Here is a 26,275-nt window from a genome sequence, read left to right on the forward strand (position 1 = left end):
TCTAAGAAAACATATATGGGGATTCTGTTCCACCATATGGCCATATTGTGTAAAGCCCACCACTACTTCACAGTACCCCAATATCAGTGGGTCCTACATTTAATTTCGAATGTCCTTTTTGTCTCTGCTATGTAAGTTTGCAATCCAGACCAGATTCCCTTTTGGGTTAAGCACCTTGCCCAAGCCCCTAGCTTCAGATGCCCCTTTGGAGGTGACTGACCACAGGTGTGTATAAATGAGGAGTTTTTGAATAGTAATGTCACTTTTATTATACCCTTCATTTAGCACACATATAATTTGCATTGTGAGTATATTCATCCAAGGACTGCACTTTAGTATGATGTATACTCACAGTGCTATTACAATAGATTAATTGTATACACTTTAGCTTATTTAGTACTATTTAATTTGTCTCCCACATTTGGAATTGGTGTAGGACCCACCGATATTGGGATACTCTGAAGAAGTGGGGGTCGTATGGTGGAACTGAATCCCCATATTTGTTTTTATAGGCGATTTTCAGTAGTGTGAGATTTCTACGGGTATTTTTATGTGTGCACTGTAACCTAATTTTGTATTACTTTGTATAACCACTGAAACCTTTTGTAATATAAATCTTTTTTTGTCTACATGTTCTTGCATAGGTGGAGAATCAAATTGTGGTAGGTTACAAATGATATTCTGTATACAAAGCAAAGGAAGTTCAGTCTCTCCTTTTTTTTTTTCATTTTTGGTGCATGGTATTTAAGTTTCACAAACAGGTGTGCACGTAAGTGCTTCAAAAATGGATAGATACAATGTTGTTTAAGTTTTGCACCAATTTTGGGTCAGGCAGTAACATATTCAGGAATAACATTAACATAGTAAGCTTTACAAGATGCTCTGTTGAGGTGTGTCTGTGTGTTTTGTATACCCTTGCGTATAGGGTGAGGCATTATGTATTGTGTCAGCACTTGCGGATTGTGGGTCTGATGGTGCTAGCGCTCCGTGTGTGCGTAAAGGATTAGGTGCGGCTATGGTGTGCCTGGGTAGCGCTAAAACCGTATTCGTTAGGCTTTGTCTTTGTCTTGTACTGGGTGAGTGAGTCTGTGTGCTATGGTGGAGGGTTAGTAAGTCATGGACCTGTGGTAGTAAAGCATAGGTACAACGTTAAGCATTAGTAAAGAATAAAAAAATAAAAAAATAAAATAAAAAAAATTAACTAAATAAGCATTGAGGTCTCAACATGGAAGGTATGCCACTGTTGTGTTGGTAAGGCTGGAGGTATCAGTCCACACCCTTCACGGTACAGGGTGTTGTGATCCGCTGGGCCCCGGTACAAACTGGATGGTATTCTCAGGAATGTACCAGGCACATTCGTGAGCTGGATAGTCCCAGGGCATCTAGGAGGGGTGTTACTTCCTCCACTGAAGTTAGAACATGTGTGGTTCCTTTATGGATTATCTCCAGAGTCCTGTTAGCACCCCACCTGTAGGCTATGTTTGCTGATCGTAGTTGTGTGGTGGGCGGTCCATAGGATTTGCGCCACAGGAGGGTAGCTTTTGATAGGTCTAGGAAGAATGTTAAAGAGGAATTCTCAAATATCAGTGGTGTCTTGCCTTTCAGCCCCGCCATGATGTGTAGCTTGTCTTGAACATTGACACATCTGAGAATGACATCTCTGGCTGGTGGGGTTTTTAGGTGTGGGGAGCTGGTTAAGCGGTACACTCCATCCGTTATGATTTTCTTCACGAGTGTGTGTGGAAGCACAGTAGTCAGTAGGCGCCTGACATAATGCAGCATCTCGTCGACTGAGATCGTCATGGGTATGCCCCAGATTTTAATATGGGAGCGGCGCTGTCTGTCTTCCATGGTTGACATTTTGATTGCCGTGTAGGTGTGTTGTTGCTGGAGTTGTTTGATGGTTTCGTCCATCTGGTTCATGTGAGCGTGGACTTCGGGGCTCTGCTGGGCTGCAGTGGGTGCCTGGGCAAGGTCTGGCCTTGCTGTCATGGCAGTTGGCTTAGAGTTAGCAGGTCTTTGTAACATAGCCCCTATATCCCTGTCCCCAGGCTTACCTTGCCTTTTTTGGGAACCGCGTCCCATGGCTGGTGTGTGAGCAAGGACGATGGGTTGTTCCCGCGGGTAGTTAATGTTCCCTAGCTCCGTCGGGTATCCGGATTTCGTCAAGGCCGAGGATCGATGGCGTTTGGTAGGCCCCGATCTTGCGTCTCTGTTTCTGCTGCCGTGGCAGCTGGAAGAAAGGCATCGGATGGTGCGGTGTGCTGCGCTGGTGCCCGTTTGGTATGTGGCAGGGCTGGATGGGTGCTGGAAAGTTTTGATTTATTATGGATTATATTTTAAGGGTTGAGAGCTAAGTGAAATGGTGTCCGCATGGGTCTGGTAGCAGGCTCCGCCCCCAAGTTCAGTCTCTTTAACTAGTCAACGTTATAATCCACTCAGATATTACCTCATATACTCCTCCATAATAAACCATATAAACATTGTAAAATCTATCCAAAAGTATAAAATTTATTAAATGCAATAAACAAAATGTATTTGTTGTAATATAATAACAAAAGGTGACATCTAAACATATCCCCTGCTAGCCAAATCTATCATTCTGAATATAAAGGTGGTTATTTGTTGAAGTCATTTGAAAATGCCCACCCAGAATCCCTTGCAGTAGTAACACTGTGGGAAAAGCGCATGGCTTGACTGGTGTGCAAATCTGTGTTAATTAAACAATGTATTTACTATACACTGACTTCAGGTGGAAGGGGTTTTCAGTCCCTTTTTATTCCCCACCAAAACTCCATTGGTTTGCGCTCCATTCTGAATATAACAGATTTATGTGGTTCCAGCAGTATATTTTAACTTGGACATCATTTAAACCATCCCAAAGCACTTATGAGCTGCCTTGACTCTAAGCTGGACACGGGCCGGTGCAAGGATTTTTGCCGCCCTAGGCAAAAAAAAATTTGCCGCCCCCCCATATGTCCAGCCCACCATGTGACATCACAATGCCCCGCCCATATGCTCTGCCATATGGGCCAACGCCAGTCTTCACAAAGGGTCTTATCTGAAAAGACAGTGTGTTTACATTAAAAAGCCTACAGGCACAGGCTATAGACACCAGAACCACTACATTATGCTGTAGTGCTTCTGGTGACTATAGTATCCATTTAATGTGAGGTAAATTAGAGATTAGTGCCACTAATAATATATTGGATTGCCTACTTACCACCAGATGAGGACAAGAGGCTGATGATGGGCTCAGTCTGGCTCCACAGGTCTGGTGTAGAAGAGGCTCTCTGGAAACTGTTTTTAACAGTGCTCACAACAATTAACGAACAGGAAGCAGCTCCATTTTTTAGGGCCCCTTACACAGCTCAAGGTCTGGGCCCCCAGGGGGCATACGCCTACAATGCCCACCCATAAATCCACCTACATGCCCATCCATGAGTTGGGGATGTTTTATGTGTGCAATTTGTGTAAGGGATGTAGTGTGTTTATAGGGGATGTAGTGTGTGTTTGCGTGTAAGGAATGCATTGTATGTTTCTGGGTGTGTGTGTGTGTGTGTGTGTAAGGGGTGCAAGGTTTGTTTCTGTATATGTAATTGAATGCAGTGTGTGTCTGTAAGGGGTGCATTAATTATGTAAGAGAACGTAAGGGATGAATTGTGTGTTTCGGGTGTGTCTGTGTGTGAGTAGGAATGCATTGTATGTTTCTGTGTGTGGGGGGGGATGCATTGTGTATGTGTGTAGTGTAAAAGAGAGGGTTTGTGGGGTAGGATAGGGACTGAGATGGGAACAGCTTTCTTTTTTTTTAAAAAATTCATAGTGCTCTCCCCTCAATTATTGATTTCCCCTTCCCTTCTGTCCCTCCGTGTTCTCCCCTTCTGTCACTTAGTGCTCTCCCTTGGCCCCCTGTCCCTCTGCAGTCCCCCTTGGTGGTCTTCTCCCTCCCCCCTCCCCCTTAGTGGTCCTCCCTCTCACAAACCCCTTAGTAGACCTTCCCCTACTCCCCCCACCCCCTTAGTGGTAATCACCCTCCTCCCCTCTCCTTAGTAGTCCTCCCTCCTTACCCCCCTTTGGTGGTCCTTCCCCCCCTTAGTGGTCCTTATCCCCCCCCTAGTGGTCCTTATCCCCCCCAACCTCCCATAGTGGTCCTTATCCCCCCCAACCTCCCATAGTGGTCCTTATCCCCCCTCCCTCCCCTAGTGGTCCTTATCCCCCTCCCCTAGTGGTCCTTATCCTCCCTCCCCTAGTGGTCCTTATCCTCCCTCCCCTAGTGGTCCTTATCCTCCCTCCCCTAGTGGTCCTTATCCCCCCTCCCCTAGTGGTCCTTATCCCCCCTCCCCTAGTGGTCCTTATCCCCCCCCCAACCTCCCATAGTGGTCCTTATCCCCCCTCCCTCCCCTAGTGGTCCTTATACCCCCCCTCCCTTAGTGGTCCTTATACCCCCCCCCCTCCCTTAGTGGTCCTTATAACCCCCCCTCTCCCTTAGTGGTCCTTATAACCCCCCCTCTCCCTTAGTGGTCCTTATAACCCCCCCTCTCCCTTAGTGGTCCTTATACCCCCCTCCCTTAGTGGTCCTTATACCCCCCCTCCCTTAGTGGTCCTTATACCCCCCCTCCCTTAGTGGTCCTTAACCCCCCCCCTCTCACTTAGTGGTCCTTAACCCCCCCCCTCTCCCTTAGTGGTCCTTATAACTCCCCCCCCTCTCCCTTAGTGGTCCTTATAACCACCCCCCCCCCCCCTTAGTGGTCCTTACCCTCCCCTCCTGCCCATGTAGCGTGGCCGGGCGCGGAACGCGGGACAGGAACCTCTGTTTCCTGTACCGGCCGCCGGCGGAATGACAGGAAATGCTCACTGAGTGAGCACTTCCTGTCATTCCGCCGGCGGCCGGGTACAGGAAACAAAGGTTCCTGTCTCGCGTTCCGCGCCGCCCGGCCACGCTACATGGAGAGACCGGCAGGAGGGAGAGCTCTGCGCTTCCCTCCTGCCGGTCACAAACCCGGCCGCCCTCCATGCAGCAGTGATGCGCCGCCTGGGGCTTGCTAAAGCGCTCAGGCGGCGCAGCATGAGGAGGCGCAGCGGGGACAGGGATCCGGCGCCCCCTGGTAAGTTGCGCCCTAGGCGGCTGCCTAGGTCGCCTTACAGGTGGCGCCGGCCCTGGCTGGACAGGAGTGTCCTTCTTGCCTTAAATGTTTAAACTGTTTAGCAATGGTTTAACACCAAATTTGGGGCTCCGTCACCTCTGGCTCCCAACTTTCTTCTTTCTTCCCTCTGCTGTGCAGTATAGGAAATTCGAATACAAATGAGACACTCTGATGTAAATGTAAGTGTGTTTAAAAAAAAACCAAAAAAAATGTTTGTGAAGATAATACATTTGTAATACAAGTTTCTGCTAGGAGCCCCTCTGGTCTTTTCCTGTATCTCCGTCTAAGGCACACCTCCCAACATTTCAAATGGACAAAGATGGACACTTTCATTTTAGGGGTGTGACATCTTCTATGTTTCTACCTTTGGATTTATAATGTCTCTATTAGATGTTAAACACAGATGTTAGATGTTAGATGTTAGATGTTCACTGACACTGTGGTGGTGAAGTGTGTAATTGCCTATCCATCTCATATCTTCGATTTCAAATCAGTTGAACAGCAATTTTTGTCCTGAAAGCACTTCGCTATTGTGGAATACTATCCATTGATTTTATTGAGCCCACAGGTCAAACTGGTGGTCCAAAATCTATTTGTAAATGTAAATGCTCAGTGTGGTGAACAGAACCTCGTCATGGGCTTCTGGAGGGGCCTGCTAGCCAGCCTCTTGCCCCAGAACTATGGCCCATGTGTTAAACCTGGTTCAGGACTGTGAAAAGGCTTTGATCGTACCAAGTCGGGATGCCAGGCAGTGTGCCACAATCAGGCTTTGGTTGAGAGGGGGTTTGAATTGCAACATCTACACTGGGCATAATGTATACAAATCCCTTCTTGTTTCAAACAAAAAGGATTCAAAATTGTGGAAATCCGTTCCATTTATTAGCAGAGATGTAAAAAAGAATCACATTTTTGTGTGGTTATATGGTTAAAGGAACAGTATAATTAATTTCCCTGGATACCTACATTAAAACATTCCTTATAGTCCGTATACTCTCTCTTTCTGGGCGAAACATTGTATTTTCTATATGAAATTACGCCATAACTTGTCTAAAAGGTTTCCGTGCCACAGTATAAGTGTACTAGTGGCTAAACTGTCAGAGAATAAATTGGTCTCAGTGCCACAAAATTAGTTTTTGTCCCATTTTAGTGTCTGTGAGCATGTGTATCTCTGTGTCTGGGAGTGTATGTGTGTGAGGGAGCTGTTTGCCATGGGATGTGTGTATGGAAGGGTCAGCTTGTGATATGGATGTGTGCATTTTGTGTTTGACAAAGCAGTGTTATGTTTGTTTGTGTGTGTGTGTATTAGGGTACTGTGTGTGTGGGTATGAGGGTAAGTGTGTCAAGGTGATTGTGTGGGGTAAGTGTGACAAGGTAACTGCATCTGGTGAGTGCAACAGAGTTACTGTGTGTTGGGTGGGTGTGAATGTGTGGGGGGGGGGGAGGGTAGATTGTGTGTGCAGTGCAGTTCATTGTTTTTTGTTTTTTTTTCTTTTATAGCTTTAGCCCCCGTCCTGCTTAACTTTTCTGCAGTCTGGGGCATTCTAAAGCTTGATTCTAATGCTTTAAAGCTTCACTGTCATGGCCGAATCCCGTGGTTTTTTTTTTTTAAATCCCCCTCACGACTCCACTACATCTAATTGTCCCCCTAGTCACCCCCAAATGCCCCTAAGCCCCCCATATTACTTATTTTTTTAATCTTTTTCTTTTCTGCCTGGACCTAGGTCCTGGGTGCCTCCATCTTTGTGTGGGTAGTTGAAGTCCCTGTGGGACATGTCATCAACCCACACTAGATAGAGCTGTGAAATTACCGCACATGCCCAGTGAAACACTTGGGCATGCAAACAGGAATTTCATCCATTCATTCATCAGCCACAGGCTGCTCACTGTTTAATAGACATGCTGCTACTCGCGAACTGTTCTCATTCTGTTAGGACAAAATTCGGTAGTTTCGCCTGCGTCCTGTCTATATGAGAGGACATTCAGAAATACTGACAGGAAGCATCGCAAGATCACGGAGGAAAGGTAAGACTTGTGGGAACATTTCTCTGACTACAGGAAACGGAGCACACTTTGATCCTCCTCTTGTCATAGATGATCAGGCATAGGAAACCTCCATAAGACAAAATAGTCCCTACTTTGTCTTATGTTTTAAAGAAAACTAGAGCAGACAGGAAGAAATGAAGAACAGATCCTGACAGAAGGAGAGAAGAGGAATCGGTTGAGGAAAGGTAAGTTCGGCATTAATGATTCATTTCCTGTGGGGGTTTAGGAGAGCCGTCAAAAGGACATTGGGTGGCACAACGGCGCAATCACAGCACCTTCCTAATGTGACTGTATGTCCTTCCCTGTTCATTAAGGTAGATGCATTGTCTAGGGGATGTGCAGACCATGAACGCAGATAATGCGCATTCACGGCTGGCGTGTCGTACATTCCTGCTCAATGTAAACTTCCGCAATACTCAGGGATAGGACAGTGATTGACTGTAAAACATAGGGACTAAAAGCAGGTAGATATTAAAAAAAATCCCATTTATCTGCTTTCTCTGCCTGCAGAACTGGACACCTTATTCAATTGTCTCAAAAGGATGAATGCCCCTTTAATTATGTCCACTATCTGATTGTAATGTACTGCGGAAATACGTGGGTAATATGTAAATCCCAAAATGCTTGACTTGGATTAGGTATTCCACATCTAGCCAACCAGAGTTCTAGAACAATACCTACTTCAGGGTGCTAATGGAAAACGTCTTCTTAGTGCAGCACTGAATAATGTGTTTTTTTTTTTGTTTGTTTTTTTTGTCCATGATTCAATTATGAAGTGGTTACCTTACTATGAGATTTGAGCTCTTCAGGAATGTATGGTCAGTCCTTAGTGTATTCTCCTCCTATGAATTTTAGTGTTTTTTTTTTTTTTTCTCCTAATTTAATTGCAAGAGACGAGAGATCAGATGAACAACCATCTGGTTTTATCATTTTACTTTTGCAGTACTTGGTCTTGTAGTTCTCCACAACCACCCACTTTGCTTCTAGAAACCTTATATCTCAAAGGGCATTTCATTAAACATTTTTTTTTTTTATGAATAAGGAAATTAACTGGCAATTTTCAATTTATATATATGTATGTATGTATGTATGTATGTAGTGTGTGTGTGTAAAATAACTCAGTAACTGCAACCTTTTAATGCTTCTTCATTCTGTTTTATACCTTTCTACTTCTTGTTGGGTAAAGCTAAAGTATTTATGAAAATTGTAAAGACACTGATCTGTAATTCAGCCCTTCTTATAAGCCTGACAGACAGTTGATTACAACAAACCAAAAATATAGAGGAGTAAAGTTTTGGCTCGCACACCCTTCCTCAATATCTTGGCTCAAATCTGTTTGTCCGTGTATGTCCACAGCTGAATGGGTATTTCTTCCAGTAGTAAAAGTTTTACATCTCCTGTTGTGTCGAGTTTTGTTAGTGCTTTGAAAGTTGAAAAATGCCAAATTTTTTTTTTGTCTGTATATGTCGATCTGTACAGTGCACAGTTAGCCTGTATGTTTTAGATCTTACTCCCCCAAACAAAACTTAAAAGAGAAAGCAGCCATCTTTGCACCAGATGTCACGGCAGCCTCATCTTCTTGAAGTTCAAGACCCTCTTTGCGGTTCCTCAGTCTGGCTCCTTTCTACCAGTAAAAGGAGGGAGTGTGCAGTAAGAAAGGCACAAATCAGCAGATGGAAAGTCCAAATAGTTTTGGAAACCAGAGCTTGCTGACTCAGATTATTATTATTTAGCCGTTTAAATTATACCTAATTTCTGGGATAAGTGAGTGAACTATGAGTTTGCTTTTACGTACTTTAGAGATCTTTAAATAAATCAATCCTGCCATTTGAAAAGTGTGTGTGTGTGTGTCCTTCTCCTTGCTCCCTTCCTCCACATATTCCTTTTAGCTTAATCTGTTATGTGGTTTGAGTTTTTGGATTGTCAACAGCAGAACAGCTGTTATCCTCCAAAACAAAAGGCTTTGCATTATTGCAACTATCAAAATGTGGTCCACTGTCTTAATACAAACAGTTTTGAGTGGTTAAAGCTGAGGGTTTGTGTTTGTTTTGGAGTATATGTTTCATGCTTATGTGTAGCATTTTCAAAACTCTGAGCCCAGCATTTTCCTTGCTGTCTCGCTAACGGTGTAAAGTGGCAAGCAATGTTTGGAGGGTTGGCAGGGTGTTAATTTACATTTTTAGCTTCACATATAATTGTTTTTCCTCTTTAGCATTATAAACCTTTTGATCACCAATATGAAATAGTTTTAGACACCTTTAACTTGACCTAGTGTGTATTACTTTAAATAAAATATATTGACGATGACTCTGTTTCTTTTTGGACTGCTGTACCTAGTGTTTGTGTGTTTTGGGGTATTTTTTTTATAGGAAGGATTATAAGATGACTAGGGGTACAGTTAGACAGGACAGAAAAGAATGGTAAAAGTAGGTTTTCATGAGGTATGAAATTAGGTCGAGATAGGACCAAAAGTAATTTGCGAAAAGCAAAAGAGGGACATCAGCAGTGGAGAAGCATAATTGAACAAGGGACAAAAGCAGTTGATTTCCAATGCTCCACTAGGTGGGTGGGTGGGTGGTATCTGTTTGGACATATCTATATCTATCACTTCAATTATTTCCTCTCCTTTCTCATTGGCTCACTCTATGACTTAGTGTAAGTGGTGTAATGTTACATGAATACTGAGCACCAGCTGAAACAGAGCACTAGAATAGCATTTTGGTCTCCCTCTAGGGTTTGAAAGTTATTGCCCTTTGTTTTCATTTATTGTTTTTAATACTTTTTGTTAAGCAAGATACAAAACATGGTGGTAGTTTTTAGAAGGTCCATGATACCCAAACAAACAATTGTAAACAAAAGATCCAACACTTGACAAAAATATTGCACTGATCTAATGGAATTATTGTGGAATAGCATTGTGAGAATGAGATACAGAGATATGACCTTAGAACCGCAGAGTAACACCGCCTTTGGCATTGAAGACAAAGCATCCACATGAAAGGGGAGATTGCATGGGTTGACATGCACCTAGGATGCTTTACTAAACCAAATTTGTATCCAAAAAAATTGAAAACAGATATGTGGCTTAAGGCTAGGGAAGATGTAATGTACAGCTGGGGATCTACCTTTTTGGCAATATCTGATTTAGAGTATCATGTCTTGAGACCTTCCTACCTTTTTTATTACTCATCCATCTTTCTCAATGAGAGAAAATAATTAAAACCGTAAGTTACAAAGATAAATATCCTGAGGGTTCCATAAAAACTGATACTCTACCCATGTTTACACCATAGCTTACCCAACTGTATTTAAAGAAGGTGGTTGGCTTCAATTCTGTGTGTACGATCAGATGAGTATCTTGCTGTGCTAATCTCTTTAATGAGGCATTTTTCAAACAATACGGAAAACCTTGTTTTAATTAGCAGGAAACGATTATTTCCCTTCAAAGTGTGACTAAATTATGTAATTGGTCATTCTGGCAGCTAACCAATTTATGTGATTTGACTAAATATATCTGTGTTTGTTGTGAAATCTTACCCATTCATTCACACGGACTGCCAAGGCTGAGTTCAACAAGTATGTGGAGTTCACTTGTGTAGGTCAGGCTAATTTCCCAACATATCTCAATTTAGTGAATAACAATGTTAGAGTTATTTACTAAAATGGAAATTCCAAGTGAATTTCAAATTTAAGGCCAAATAGCTGAATTAGAAAGAAATCTCTAAGTCTACTTTGCTTCCACTTTGGCTGCTGTGGGCTTAGATCTGAAATCCCCTTTGAATTCTCACTTTAGTTAGTAACCAGGTGTATGTATTTTCTTAGGACCAGACATATAGCACTTTCTTATCCCTTTCACAGTATTGATCTTCTCTGTTGGTCTTTTCGGTTTATCAAACAAAAACCTTTGGTTATTTTAGATGTTACTTTTTTAAATTTTACTATCTCTTCTATTTTCAGATGCAGATGTTGGACAAGTTTCCAGTAGAAGGTGGTCAGAAAGACCCAAAACAACGAATTATTCCATTCTTACCAGGTATGTGTATCCATGCCACATCCCAACATTTAAGACCGGGATTTAAATTAGTTGCATTTTAAGTTCCTCTGGAATTTATACATATGTTATATATCAGTCGCACAGGAACTGATGGCTAAAAGAACAGATTATTTGTGGACTATAGACCGGGACTCAGGAAATGCAGGAACTCCAACTGTTAACAGGTTAAACAATGTTGTACTTTTCCAGTTACATTGTGTTTTGTTTTGCTTGTTTTTTCTTTCAAATGTTTGTGGTAGTTGTAGTCTAAGAGTTGATGGCCAGGTATTTGCAAACCACAGATATATTACTGTATTTAAACTTCTCTTTAAAGGAATACTATAGCGTTTAGAATACAAACATGTATTTCTAATTCTGTAGTGTCCTGAGGCCTGGTTAGATTACTGCAATTACCCAATTGAAGTAGGTAAGGAGATTTACTTACTTCAAATCCATCTCTGTGCCATTCTCTGTCCTGCTGGTCCATCTCCTTAGATGAAATCATAAAGCTTGTTAACTCTGCCAATCTAATGCATCCCCAAATTAAAGCTAGTGTGCCTAAGCAGCAACATGAAATGCTGCACAATTCAAATTCAATTCAAATAGATTGAGACAAAGTGGCCTCTGTGCTTATAGTGGTCCTTTTAAGAGAATGTATAATGTTACTTATTGCAAATTCGTTACTTATTGTAAACAGCAATTGATTAAATATGTTTGACAAAGACTTGAACTCAAATGTAGTATCGCGTTTCGGGGCGACTGTTTGACAGATTTCTATTCATGGGTATGAGTGCGTTTGAAGACCCTTACAGTGTAAGTTTAACAAAAAGGTTATATTGGAAAACTATTAATTTGCCACACGAAACATAATCTTGTGAGCTCCCTTTCCATCGGTAGAATTGGTTTGCCCCTGTTACTGGGTAATACACTAAACTTAAAATTGTTAGTAATTCACTGAGGAATTACAAAATGTTAGACCAAAATAGCTTTAAACTTTTTAAATTCTTCTTCAACTAGATAATTGGTGTACTCTGTGCTGTAACTATTTTGTTAGTTTAGTAAGTGGGTTAATTTCCTAAAAGTAGGCATTAAGGCTGCTAGAGTGGGACCTGCCAAGAATTGGCCACATTGACATTGTGGCAGGCTTATGGAATGTGTGATCATATACTGTAACTAAACCTCCATTATTTTTGCCTAAGCCAGGTGTTCTAAAAACAACAAAAACCTATTCCATTCTATGAGCTTTAACCCCTTAAGGACCGCTGACGGTTCAGGACCGTCAGCGGTAAAACGTGCGTTTGGACCGCTGACGGTCCTGAACCGTCATAACGGTTTTGGGCTACTTACCTGATCGCCGTCGGTCCCACGGCGGCGATCAGCTCTCCTCCCGGTCCAGGGGGGTTGCCTGTCTGCCCGGGCAGCCCCCCCTCGGCAGATCAGGACCCCACGGCCATGTGATCACTCGATCACATGACCGCAATAGGGGTCTTTGTATCTGCCTGCAGGGGGACTGTCTGTGCTGACAGGCAGTCTCCCTGCAAGTAAAAAATCACAAATAAAGTTTTAAAATAAAGTAATAAGTGTGAAAAAAATAATAATATGTGTATATATATATGCTATATATACATGTATTATATCTATATATACCTATATATAATATATGTATATATATCATATATATATAATGTCACACTAAGTGTATTTTTATATTTATATATACGTATATAATTATAAAAATACACTTATATTTAAATTACACACGAATATATACAATATATATATAATAACTATATATATGGTATATATATATTATTATAAAATACAAATAATATGTTAATAAAAATAAATAACAAAAAATAAAAATAATTTTTAATAATTAAAAAAAAATTATATATATATATTCAGTTTTATTCTAACAGTATTTTGATATTGATATATATATATATTTATATCAAAATACACTTAGAATGTAATGATATATATATCTATGTATAAATAAATAAATAAAAATAATACGAAATATACATATGTCCACATACATAATTACATAAATAATTTCATAAATATACACGTAGACGTCAAATATATAAATATGTATATATATTAAAATTCTACGTGCATATTTATGTAATATTTTTACCTAATTAAGTAATTTTAATGATTGCAATTTGAGGGACCTGCCTGCCAACCCAGGCCAAAAGTCCAGATAATTTAATTTGCTAGCACTGTGCTTAACCCTGTAACTTTCTATGACACCCTAAATCCTGTACATGGGGGTACTGTTTTACTCGGGAGACTTCGCTGAACACAAATATTAGTGTTTCAAAACAGTAAAACATATCACAGCGATGATATTGTCAGTGAAAGTGAAGTTTTTTGCATTTTTCACACACAAACAGCTCTTTCACTGAGGATATTATTGCTGTGATATATTTTACTGTTCTGATACACTAATATTTGTGTTCAGCGAAGTCTCCTGAGTATAACAGTACCCCACATGTAGAGGTTTTATAGTGTTTGTGAAAGTTACAGGGTCAAATATAAGGCTTGATTTTACTTTTTTTTTTTTATTGAAATTTGTCAGATTGGTTAGGTTGCCTTTGAGAGCGTATGGTAGCCAAGGAATGAGAATTAGCCCCATGATGGCATACCATTTGCAAAAGAAGACAACCCAAGGTATTGCAAATGGGGTATGTTCAGCTTTTTTTAGTAGCCACTTAGTCACAAACACCGGCCAAAGTTAGCGTTTTTTGCATTTTTAACACACAAACAAATATAAATGCTAACTTTGGCCAGTGTTTGTGACTAGGTGGCTACTAAAAAAGACTGGACATACCCCATTTTGAATACCCTGGGTTGTCTACTTTAAAAAATATGTACATGTTAGGTGTGTTTCGGGGATTTATGACAGATAACGGTGTAACAATGTCACTATTGATACATTTAAAATATATATATATTGAAACAGCAATTTCCTACTTGTATTTATAGGCCTATAACTTGCAAAAAAAAGCAATAAAGCATGTAAACACTGGGTGTTTTTAAACTCGGGACAAAATTTTGAATCTATTTAGCAGTTTTTTTCATTAGCTTTTGTAGATAAGTAAAATATTTTTCAAGTAAAAGTCCAAAAACATGTTTTTTTTTTATTTTTCACCATATTTTATTATTTTTTTTAAATACAATATATGACATAATATAAATACTGGTATGTAAAGAAAGCCCTTCTTGTCGTGGAAAAAACAATATATAACTTGTATGGGAACCGTAAATGAGAGAGCGGAAAATTACAGCTAAACACAAACACCACAAAAGTGTTAAAACTGCTCTGGTCCTTAACGTACAAACATCGCAAAAACAGGCCGGTCCTGAAGGGGTTAAAGCTGTTGTTTAGTGAGTGAGTCTCACTGGATCTTGTTTGTTGTCTTACTTGGCTTCAGCAGCACACTTATGAGTGCGCCCTATTTTTCCAATTTTTATACACCAGTTTTTTTGTTACAATATATATATATTTAAAAACTGGTTCGGCCAAACTAAATTTTGTCGGTGTGCACAAGTCTAGTAGAGTGTTATCAGAAAGGAAGCAATTTCTTTTCTGGTGATTCTTTATTTTACTAGTAGAGTGTTCTGACTGTAATTTGGAGTGCATTAGTGTAATGTGTTTGATGCTCACTGCAAACATTCCATAGAATCCGTTTGGAATTAGGCAGGTTCTGGAAGCCATTAACAGCAGTAAGTCTTTGTCAGCAATCTTGGGTTCTGCAAACTATGTATCAGCAGTCCTATCCCAGTAGAAAGTATGCAGTGCAGAGATTTTTATTTTTTATTTGTGTGCCAAAATAATAATCTGTTCTGCACTTTTCTATGAGATGACCCTTTCTTTTACAGAAACAGAACATGCATTCAGGGACATATTTTGAGATAGATTAAAGGCTTGGTTAACCTGGCTTCCTCCTGTGCTATTTTCAAAGGGAAACATGTTCAGTTTGCAAGTTAATGGGTTCAATATGCTGAGTTAATGGCATTTTGTGGATATATGACTGATGCTGTGCAATGCAGTATAACACTACTGTAGATCATGTTTCATGAAAACTATATTACGACAGGTAAGAATTTAGTATGTTTTACGGTTTCCTGCAATAGTTTGGGTACTCATATATTTTAGGGTTTACCTGCTATGTCCCCAATCATAATACTGCTCACTCTTAGCCAGTGGTTGATGTAAAAAAAATATTGATAAAGTGTAATGGGAACTTCTGCTTTAGTGTTGTCACAGAAGACAGGACGAACATGGGCCCCTAATGATCCAGGTAAATGTCAAACTATTGATAAGGCATTTGGTACAAGGGACTGCTGGCATCATTACAACTGCAATACTGCAATTGGTTATGGTGCTTATAGTGCCCATTGAAAGTTGAAGGGTCTTAAAAAATAAATTAAAAAAAATAAAAAGTTTCACATGCAACGTTTGAAAATTTACCTAAATCTGGGGCAGTTTTTCTCACTTTTTTCCTCTCCCAACCAGTGCCATGCTGGGAAGACCCAAAAGGATGACTTTGTGCATATTATAGCTAGGCATTGGTTAATATGGATAAATTAGTGAATGCTGTGTTCATTTGCATATTCTGCGATTATTAGGAAAGCTGATCTAATATGGTCCCTCACTTCAAGTCATTGCGGCAGCAGGGATCAGACTTTCTCCCAGCACATGCTGCTCCCCCTGCTCCATTATGACATGAAGTGACTGTAATTAAGAGTGTGGGGATAACTCATATAGTGTGACCGAAATGTTGCTGCTACTTGAACATTATTCCTAGTATCTGAGTTTCCAGCTAAAGTGATACCTCAAAAACCATGGCTACCTATGTTAAAGTTATTCTGCCTGTAGTGGGCTTACAGCTGCAATGATTTGCAAAAAATTGCTCCGTCATGGTAATGGAGGGCCCCCAATGGGCATGTAGCATAATAGTAGCTCGTATCTTTATGGAAGATGTCCTTAACCCCTTAAGGACACATGACATGTGTGACATGTCATGATTCCCTTTTATTCCAGAAGTTTGGTCCTTAAGGGATTAAGGGACAATCTAGTGTCAGGAATACAAACCTGTATTCCTGACACTATAGTATTGATATGGCATTTTAGGTGACTGGCCTAGCTCTGATTGCATCTTTCCTCCTACACTGCACCGGTCTCACCGTGGCTGGCCCTGCCTGGCTCTGCCTCCATGGCTGAGATCTTCACTCTTGATGCTCTCAGCCAACCCATATACAAGTATTGGGAGGCTATTTTGCATGTGCAGAAAATCAGCTTCTCCTCATTGAATTAATGCATCTCTATGGGGAACGTTCAGTGTCTCAATGCAAAGCGTGGAGATGCTGAATGCCAGTGCTGCACTACCCCAGGAAGCACCTCTATTGGCTGTCTGAGTGACTGACACTAGAGGTGTTACTAGGCACCAATCTAAACACTTTTTCTCTGAAAAGCCAGTGTTTACATTGAAAAGTTTGCAGGTTATAGACGCCAGAACCACTACATTAAGCTGTAATGGCTCTGGTGACTATAGTGTACCTTAAGTGCATGTAGCTCAGCTGTTACTTTGTAGAAACTAGAAGAAAGGTAGAAAAAAGCCAGAGGCAGTTCACCTATATGAGTGGAGCATACAGTGATAGTAATGGATACCTACCCTATAACAAGGGTCGTCTAGTCCTGATATTGTAGCAGTATCACTTTAAATTCAGCGTATATATACATAGAAAGAAAAACATATACAGGGAAATAATAGTGCAAATCTGTATGGTAATTAACCGTTGTGCAGTGATCAAAACAGAAGGCTAACTCACATTTTTTAGAGCCTAAGATGGGATAGGCTCAAATCACTTGCGCTTTAGTACAGTCTGGTGGTACTTGTCCCCTTTTTTGAAGAGTTGGTGGAATCCCTCAGAGATAAGAGATACAGGGAAAACGTAATAGGAGCTAATATAGTGTAGTAACTTAGGTTATAAAGGTGAGTATACTGTATCTTTAAATAGGTGCTCACCTTATTCAGAGCCAGGTACTCGGCTCTGAGGTTACCAGCTTGAGTGTCAATAAGGGAGACACTTTTCTCTTCTTGGAGCAGGTTTGGTGAAGATCAGAGGAGACTTGAATTAAAAATAAAAATTGATTTTGCCAGCAGGCAGTAAAATACAAACAAATAAAACAGAATAAAAAAAGTCCCATAAATATCCTTCACTTCCGAGACGCGTTTCGCCCTACTTGAGGGCTTTCTCAATCGGTGTTCACTGCTCTCCTCCTCATTCTGGTTTAAATATCCTGGTCCGGTTCTTCATTGGTAGATTTCCTCATTGGTTAGCCAATCACATCACTCGTTTGGGGGGAGTGTAGTGTGGCTTGTCAAATTCCTTTTTTTTTTTTTATTTTTTTTTTTTTAATTCTGTTTGTAACCGGAAGTGAAATCACTTCTGGTATTGCGGTCGCCATTTTACTTGTGGGCAATAAGTAGGGAAAGTAGCAGAGTATCATATATTCGTGCCTGTCACTTCCCTTATGCCCTTTAACCCATATTTGTATTTTTTTTATTTTTTTACAATTTGTATTAGGCAAGTAGAAGGATGTACATATATCTTGTATATTGTAAAGATGTCCTCATTTGTGTCAAGCATGCAGAAAAAATGATTGGGGCATAAATGGAAAAAATGAGAATACATATATCAATAAACTGTGCATTAAATTTAAATACAATGAAAATTGACATTCCCACAGCATGTATATAAATCCTTTCGAAAAGCTTTAAAGCAGTAGCTACATAAATAGATTATGTAGTGAGATAAGATTTAACTTAGTTAGTAATAATAATTTTAAATCCCCTGTGATTTAATTAGTTATTAGGCTGTTTGCTTTGTTTGCGTTGCTTTGAAATTGAGACTCGCAGGTAGAGAATGAAGTTATATGTCTCTTTTTTTGGCCGCTTTTTGCGAGCACCACATGTGCCACAGCCATAGAAGCCATTCTTTTGATTAAAGACATTTTTAATCGTTGCACGTTCTTTTATATGATTACGTACTAAATTAGTCCTTAAACTGAGAACTCCTCTATAGGTGAAAATAGGTTTATTTGGTAAGACCTTATTCAGGAACGTATAATTTTGTAGAATTGGCCAGTATTTCTGGAAAATTCTTTTTAATTTATAACTCTGGCAGCTGAAATCACAAATGAACGCTAGATTCCGTTCCTCTGTCTCAGTGGGTGGTGTTTTATACTGTAGGAGTGACTCTCTATCCTTTAGAGCAACTTCACGTTGAGCTTTATCTAATAGTTGGGCTTTATAGCCTTTTTGTTTAAAATCATTGAGAATTTTACAATATTGGATATTAAAAACTTCATTATCAGTACAGTTTCGCCTGATCCTCATCAATTGTGCTTTAGGTGCGTTGGTAAGCCAGGGTGAAAAATGGCAGCTTGTCTCCTCAATATAACTATTGACATCTACTTTTTTGAAATGTGTCTTAGTTTTAATTTCTCCTTCATCTATGTATATTTGAAGGTCCAAAAAATCAATGGACTGACGGCTGTAATTACTCTCCAATTTAATACCCCATGTGTTGTCATTAAGTTCTGACAAGAAGGATAGTAGGGACTCTTCGTCTCCCCTCCAGATTAAAAAAGTGCAAGTGATTTGAGCCTATCCCTTCTTAGGCTCTAAAAAAAAGTGAGTTAGCATTCTGTTTTGATCACTGCACAACGCTTAATTAGCATACAGATTTGCACTATTATTTCCCTGTATATGTTTTTCTTTCTATGTATATATACGCTGAATTTAAAGTGATACTGCTACAATATCAGGACTAGACGACCCTTGTTATAGGATAGGTATCTATTACTATCACTGTATGCTTCACTCATATAGGTGAACTGCCTCTGGCTTTTCTACCTTTCTTCTAGTTTCTACAATTTGAGGTGGGTCTGAGGGACCCCCACAAGAGTGTTGTAGCATCTACACGATTTTCAATATTTTATAAGCGCCTTTTATACACAGTTTTCTTCGTCTTTTTCTCAGCTGTTACTTTGTTGCCTGCAACAGGAGGGACCTCTCTTTCTCTTATGAGGGCACTCCATCTTGGGTATTGTATGTGTCTCTTGATTCTCTTTGCAAGTTTCCCACCCTTTCCTCCTCCTTTTCAGTTCCTGTGGTGTTTCATGTCCAGAACGCTTCAGGCAGAGTCAGTATAAGCACACTAACCCATAAGTTACACAATTTAATGTGTCCCTTGCAGGATGTCCATTTCTATGGCCCACTATTGTCTTGAATCTACTCTTGCCCCTGTCAGCAGGTAGATTGTTGGGGGTGCTCTTCAAAAGATCTTTGGAAAAGATGATGCGATTGTCCAGTTTGCCTCTGCTTCAGTGGAAGCAACGGGTGTTATGCTGCAGGACTAGGTTGGAGTTGCATCCTCATCCTGGTCTGACACAGTACTGCCATATTGGTTGTAGTTCTTATTTATGCTATTCTATTTAGACAGTAAACGTCATAATTTGCCATTAAAAAAAAAGAAAAAAGACTAGTCATGGTTTTTCTCCCAACATGTTGCACATGAGTTATTGATATGTGATGGGTCATTCAGGGATATTTCTGTGGGTGGAGGTTGGCTTGGTTTAGTTGTTTGCAACATGAAGGGACGTTAAGAGATTTACACCTTCTTTGACTTGTTTTCGTATTTATTTATTTATTTCCGTTGCTAAATAATAAAGTTAAACAATCCACCAAAAAAACTAAAGTAAAGAAGACGACTTGTATTATTCTATACCAATACTGCCAATGAAGAGACTAAAAAGTTGTAATATGGAATCTTTATTGACTGAGATAATTCTACTCTTTTCTCCAACTGATTAGAATGGAAGGGGGATCTAGGATGTTTGAGTGCTGTCAGAAGGCCATTCTTTGTTGCTTTGTTGTAGCCTGAATACCTTGTTCTCCCGCTAGTGACATGTGTAATAGACCGAATCTGACATGCTGGATTTGTGAGAGAGTGAAACGTGATGTGGCTACCAATACAATCTACCTTTTTATCAAGTTCCTCTTTTGCTGGATGCCTTCTTTATAGTCCAATACAGTATTTTTCAGCGTATTAACCTAGAGGGATGTGCATTCAGAAACTGTGCTGTCAATGGCTTTGTCATGGAACGCTTATGTTTTTGGACAATCTAAAGATAGGTTATATCAGTCCTTCGACCTCCAGCTGACACCACTTGATCAGACATACACAAGCTGCCTTGTTATTTGAGTAGTTCACAGAGCATGTGCATACCTCCCAAATGTCCCTATTTAGGAGGGACAATAATTTTTTGGGGTCCATTTTTGCTGTCCTAATGGCCCTCTTTTCTAGGAGCTCCATATTGTCAGCGTGTCTGAGTGTATAACAGAGCTCCACAGCAATAAAACTCCCGGTAATGTGTTTTTAAACTACAATATATGTGTTTAGAAATCAGTATGTGTAAATGAGATCAGATATTTTTTTCTTGTTCTAGATTAAATCTTAGTTGCATAACTTTTTATTATTCAAAAATTACTAGGAAACCCTTAATAAGGTAAGGGTTGGTCAGCGTTGGTGGTACCAATTCCACCCTAGCGCTTAACCCTAATTACAACAGTAGTGCAAGGCTGCGCCAAAATGTATCAATGTAGACTTATAGGAAATAAAAACAAGTATATAGATAGAGCATATATATAAAAAATATATATAAACCTAGGTATAATAGTCTCTATTAAAACACCATTAAAAAGTAGGTAAAACAGAGTCCATCCAAGTGTTGAAATGTTCAGTAGATATAAAATAATAAAATGTTCAATAAAAATCATAAAACTGTCTCACTAGTATATGGATAGGGTATGTGTACAGTCCTCAGGAGTTGATCCGTCCGGGTTGTAGATAATCCGTATATGTGAAGATAAAAAACATGACAAACTTCCAATGGTGAAATATTGTATCTTCAAAGGTAAAATAAATAAAAAGGAGGATAGTACACTCACATTTGGTGGAGCTAAGGCCAGCTCTGGGATGAAGGGCGCTTAGCGGTATAATCCCCGCTAAAGGATATACTGGAGAAGTGGGTCCGTCCGTCCGACTTTGGTTCCGTCGTACTCCACAGAATATATATAAAACCAGCAATAGTGCTCTCAGTTGGAAAAGTAAATAAAATAGGTAAAATAAAATATACTCACAATGGTAGAGCAGAAAATACTGCTCTATTGACACAGCACTGGTGGAATTATCCCCACCTATGGATTGCTTGAAACAGGATACAAGTAAAATTAAAATGGCAGGAAAAATAATAAAAAAAAGTGTATATACAATAAAATAAGTATAAGATTGGTCCTATAAAAAAGGTAACCAAATAGAATGTTTAATTGCTTTAAAATACACCGTTTAAAACCATTTACGTGTTTCGCCACTAGGGCTTTTTCAAAATGGAAGAAGATTAACAATCCTGGCTGGTAAGAGTGTGTATATATAGGTGCATAGAAAGTTAAAAATTGGCGCCAAAAACGTCCATCTAGTTAATAGGCAATAGAAAAGAGTAATTCCTTACATTTTAAATAAATGAAAATAAAAAGTTTTACATTAATAGTGACATTACATAGGGTCTCAAGCGGTTAAAATAACTTAAAAACGAGGTGTGAGGACTTAGAAAAGCTTAAATTAACCGAGTCACGTGACTCGCGTGTAAAATAGATGCAATGCATGTTGGAAAATGTAGTAGTTGTACACGCGAGTCACGTGACCATTATATTGCTTGCGGCAGGAAGTGAAGGGAGCATTGTGGGGGCTGTAGTTTGTATGGCCGGAAATGATTTGCGGTACCTTTCCGCCGATTAGGGCGGTCTTAATAAGTGGGTGTGTGCGGCCGCCGGTCAGGTGGGCGGTACGCACACAGTGGGGGGCGGGCTGGCTTAGAATTAAGGCTGTGATATAATGAGTGTCTAGTACAGGCATAGGCAACCTTCGGCACTCCAGCTGTTTTGGACTATACTTCCCATGATGCTTTGCCAGCACTGTGGATGTAAGAGCATTATGGGGGATGTAGTCTACAACATCTGGAGTGCCGAAGGTTGCCTATGCCTGGTCTAGTAACTAGTTAGGAAGGGGCGTGGCTTGATCGATCAAGAGAAAAGTGGGCAAATAATTACTAGCAGCCATCTTAACTATGGTCACAATGCTATGGGGCTAGAATAATAGTATTGATCAGATTAATAAGGGACAAATGTTAATAATAACCATCATAATGTATATGTGGGATCAGACTGTAAAAGAGACTATGCTGGTTAATAAAGTCATATTATAGAAGAGTGTTTGTTGTGTTACAATAAAAGTGCAAATATAGTACAGAATCAAAAAATAGGATGTAAATATCCATATTATAGCCATTTGAAGATATTTAGACAATTAAAAAAGACATTGGGACATTAAGTCTAATAAGAATTAATCTAAACCTCTGTACTATGAACCTGCAGAGGTGGTATTGATAAAATAATAGACACATTATGTACAGTGATAAAAAGATAGATATACACAGTAATAAAAAGGTAAATTAACGTGATATGGTTATACTGGTGGTGTTCTAGACCGTAATGCCGTAACTTGACAACTACGGATAGAATAGCCCCAAGATAACAATACGCAAAACTCTTATAGTGTCATTGGAATAAATGCAGTTATTAAAGTTATATAAAAACATGTGAAGATTATATATAACATTTAGGACATGATAAGAATGGGAAATGTAATTTTAAGGGGTGTAGCAGTATAAAATCAATTATAAAAAATTATATAGATCAAAATCTACATTGAGGCCTTGGGGGGCTAGGGTCTGCAGGTTGAAGACCCACTCCATTTCCGATCTGCCTAGGATATTTTTTATATTTCCCCCTCTCCATGGAATTTTACATTTTTTGATTCCAATGCATTTAAGGAATTTGGGGTCCTGGTTGTGATTAATAAAGTGTTTAGATACAGAATGGTTCTGGTATCCATTTTTGATATTCCTGCAATGCTCACCTAGTCTTGTTTTTAAGCACCTAGTGGTCATACCTACGTATTGGAGGCCACAAGGGCACTCCAATAGATAAATGACATTTTTCGTGTTACATCCAATAAAATCTCTAATATTATAACTTTTGTTGGTTCTGTTTGACTTGAAGCTTGTGACCTTGGATTATGTAGAGGGGTCAGTACTTCTGCAGACAATACAACGTTTACATTTATAAAAACCTTTTGCTCCTTCTAAAAACTTATGATTTGTATTTTGTTTTGTTTCTTTGGTATAGTTGTTAGTTAAAATAGATCTAAGGTTTGGTGCACCCCTGAAAACAATCATTGGTTTTGTTGGTAAAATTTCTTTGAGAAGATCGTCTTGTTTCAAAAGGTGCCAGTGTTTGTTGATTGTTTTTTTTTTTTTTAATAAAACCACTCTTATTGTTATAATTAAAAATTATGGGGAGAGTGGGAGAATCTGAGCATCCTATAAGTCTACATTGATACATTTTGGCGCAGCCTTGCACTACTGTTGTTGTTATTTTCTACTCTTATGCTAGAGGGTTAGAGGCCGCTGCCTACCTATTCTGCTAGGCTGCTGCCTACCTATTCCTTATTATTATTATTATTAGCGCTGACCTCTTTTAACTTTTCACAACTTAACCCTAATCAACTTAGAATTATTAGATTTCAAGAGATCCCAACAGGAGATCCCTAGATTGGTATTTATAAGGAACACTTTACAGTCCTAAGAGTGAATGCAGCTGTGATAGAATGAAGGGACATGGATACAATTTGAAAGGGAAAGATTCACTAAACAAATACTTCCCATATAGACCATCTAAAATGTTTTTGTTTTTTTTGTTTTTTTTTTAGGTTGTCTATATGGGAAATAACTGTTTATTTAATTGGTAAACAGAGTTACACTTGGTCAGTTTTCATTTTGGGAACTAATAAATAAAGCCTAATAAACTACTGAATAAGCAACAAAGTGAATTGCTGTTACACAATTGTATCCATGTCCCTTCATTCTATCACAGCTGCATTCACTCTTAGGACTGTAAAGTGTTCCTTATAAATACCAAATCTAGGGATCTCCTGTTGGGATCTCTTGAAACCTAACTTTTTATTACTAAGTCAACAATAACCTCTCAGAACAGACCCTTTTGCCACACCCCTAAAATTACAGTGTCCCTCTTTGTTCATTTGAAATGTTGGCTCTATGGTTATGTTTGGGTTAGATCAGCGGCATTCACACTGATACTTTAGTCTCCTTGCCTTCTTTGTTGCAGGCCAAGAGAATGGTCCTGCTCCGTACCATTGGTGTAATTTTTACATTTTTCACAGGTTGCGAGCATTTTGATCTTCAAGCAGAATGTGGGTTTAATCCCCCTTAGCGACCAATGGCAGCAATTATAACTACTATAGTGTTCTAGAACTAAAATCGCAAACATTCCTCGTTGGCGTCTATTCTCCGTGTTAACACAGACAAACATCCTTGGTGGGTTAAATGAACAACAGTCCTTTAAAAACATAATGGCCAAATCATTTATTTAGCTTGTCTTCCCCATGTCCCAGGCGTGCATTTCTCATTGAAATCCAAATTAAAGTAAACCTTCATTTTTTTTCATGCCCATGTTTTATAGGTATTTATTCAGTCTTGTCTGAATCTTATTCAATCTCCGCTAAAACTTTATTTTATGAGCTGTGCACGATCCGCCTATTCTATTCTTTTTATGTACCTAGTTTTTAAGATTTTTTTTTTTAATTTTTTTAATTTCTTTTTTTTTTTTAATCTATCATTTTAGACTAGAGCCTTTTTATTTGGTTGAAATATGTTGCACTGTATTTTTGGAGTAGAGGTCACTGGGCAGATCAGAAAGTTTTGTCTGTTGCCAAGGAAGTAGAATGGTCTGGAGCACACAGATATTTTTTAACAAATGTAATTTTTTTTAATATAATTGGAAAGACAAGTCACTGTTTATCTCGAAAACAGTTCTGTGTAAAAGGTCAAAGCTGGTCTGCGTAAATCACTTCACACAGTGCAGACGGGTGACTATCTACAGTTCAATGGTTGTTGCTAAACTAATTGGCAATTTATTTCTATATTTCTATGAGAAGAGTGAACTCAAAACATTTTGCAAAGTTCTTTACATTTTACATATGCACTGTACTTATAATAGCATACTATTCATAGCATTCATTTTTTTTTTTTTTTTATTATTATACTAGAATCTATTTTATCTGTAAGCTGTGAGTGAATTGTTGGTGCATGACCGTACCAAACTGATGCATGGCAAAATCTATAATTATGTATTTAGATTGTGGAAATAAAACTCTTTGATCTTGTACGTTACTTTTTCATTTATATTCGATCTTGAAATCACGTAGAACAGTGGTTCCCAAGCCATTCCTCATGGCCCACCAACAATCTATTATTTATGCATTTCCCTTTTTATACTCCAATTGAGATCCTGACAAAACCTGGACTGTTGGTGGGCCGTGAGGACTGGTTTGGGAACCACTGACCTAGAATGTTTTGAATAACCTGAATAGATCATGTGGTCACAGATCCTTTTACAAACAGACAAACATAATTTAATGAATAGTTAGCTCATTACGCCCTAATACAAGAACATGGGTGGTTATTGTGTCTGTAGTGTCTTTTTGAAAGAAACCAGCAGCTCACTAACCAAATAGTCAGACTTCCCTAGCAAACTCAATAAAACATGTTACATTTTAAACGGATACTCTAGTGTCAGGAAAACAAACCCGTTATCCTGGCACTGTAGAATCCTGAAATGCCCCCTCCCTCCTGCCCCCCTTCTCACATCGATGAAGGGGTTAAAACCTCCGCCGACGCTGGAGGTTCTCATGCATAGCGTGAGGACAACCTGCGTCTTCTAAGAGGCCGGAAGTCCCTCTAGTGGCTGTCTGGTAGACAACCACTATAGGAGGACTTAACTCTGCAAGGTAATGATTGCAGTTTATAAAAACTGCAATAATTACACTTGTAGGGTTAAGG

The 26,275-nt window shown here is 39.3% G+C and overlaps 1 protein-coding gene across 1 annotated transcript in view; it reads left to right on the plus strand.

Annotated features, from left to right (window-relative positions):
* The window catches only part of SH3PXD2B (SH3 and PX domains 2B), a 145,542-nt gene that overhangs the window by 50,111 nt on the left and 69,156 nt on the right, over positions 1-26,275 (plus strand). The window contains exon 3 of the mRNA XM_063447362.1: positions 11,145-11,220. Within this exon, the coding sequence (XP_063303432.1) occupies positions 11,145-11,220 (76 nt within the window). The remainder of the gene's footprint in view (positions 1-11,144; positions 11,221-26,275) is intronic.

The sequence above is a fragment of the Pelobates fuscus genome, chromosome 3 (assembly GCF_036172605.1).
Source record: "Pelobates fuscus isolate aPelFus1 chromosome 3, aPelFus1.pri, whole genome shotgun sequence".
Classification (NCBI taxonomy): Eukaryota; Metazoa; Chordata; class Amphibia; order Anura; family Pelobatidae; genus Pelobates; species Pelobates fuscus.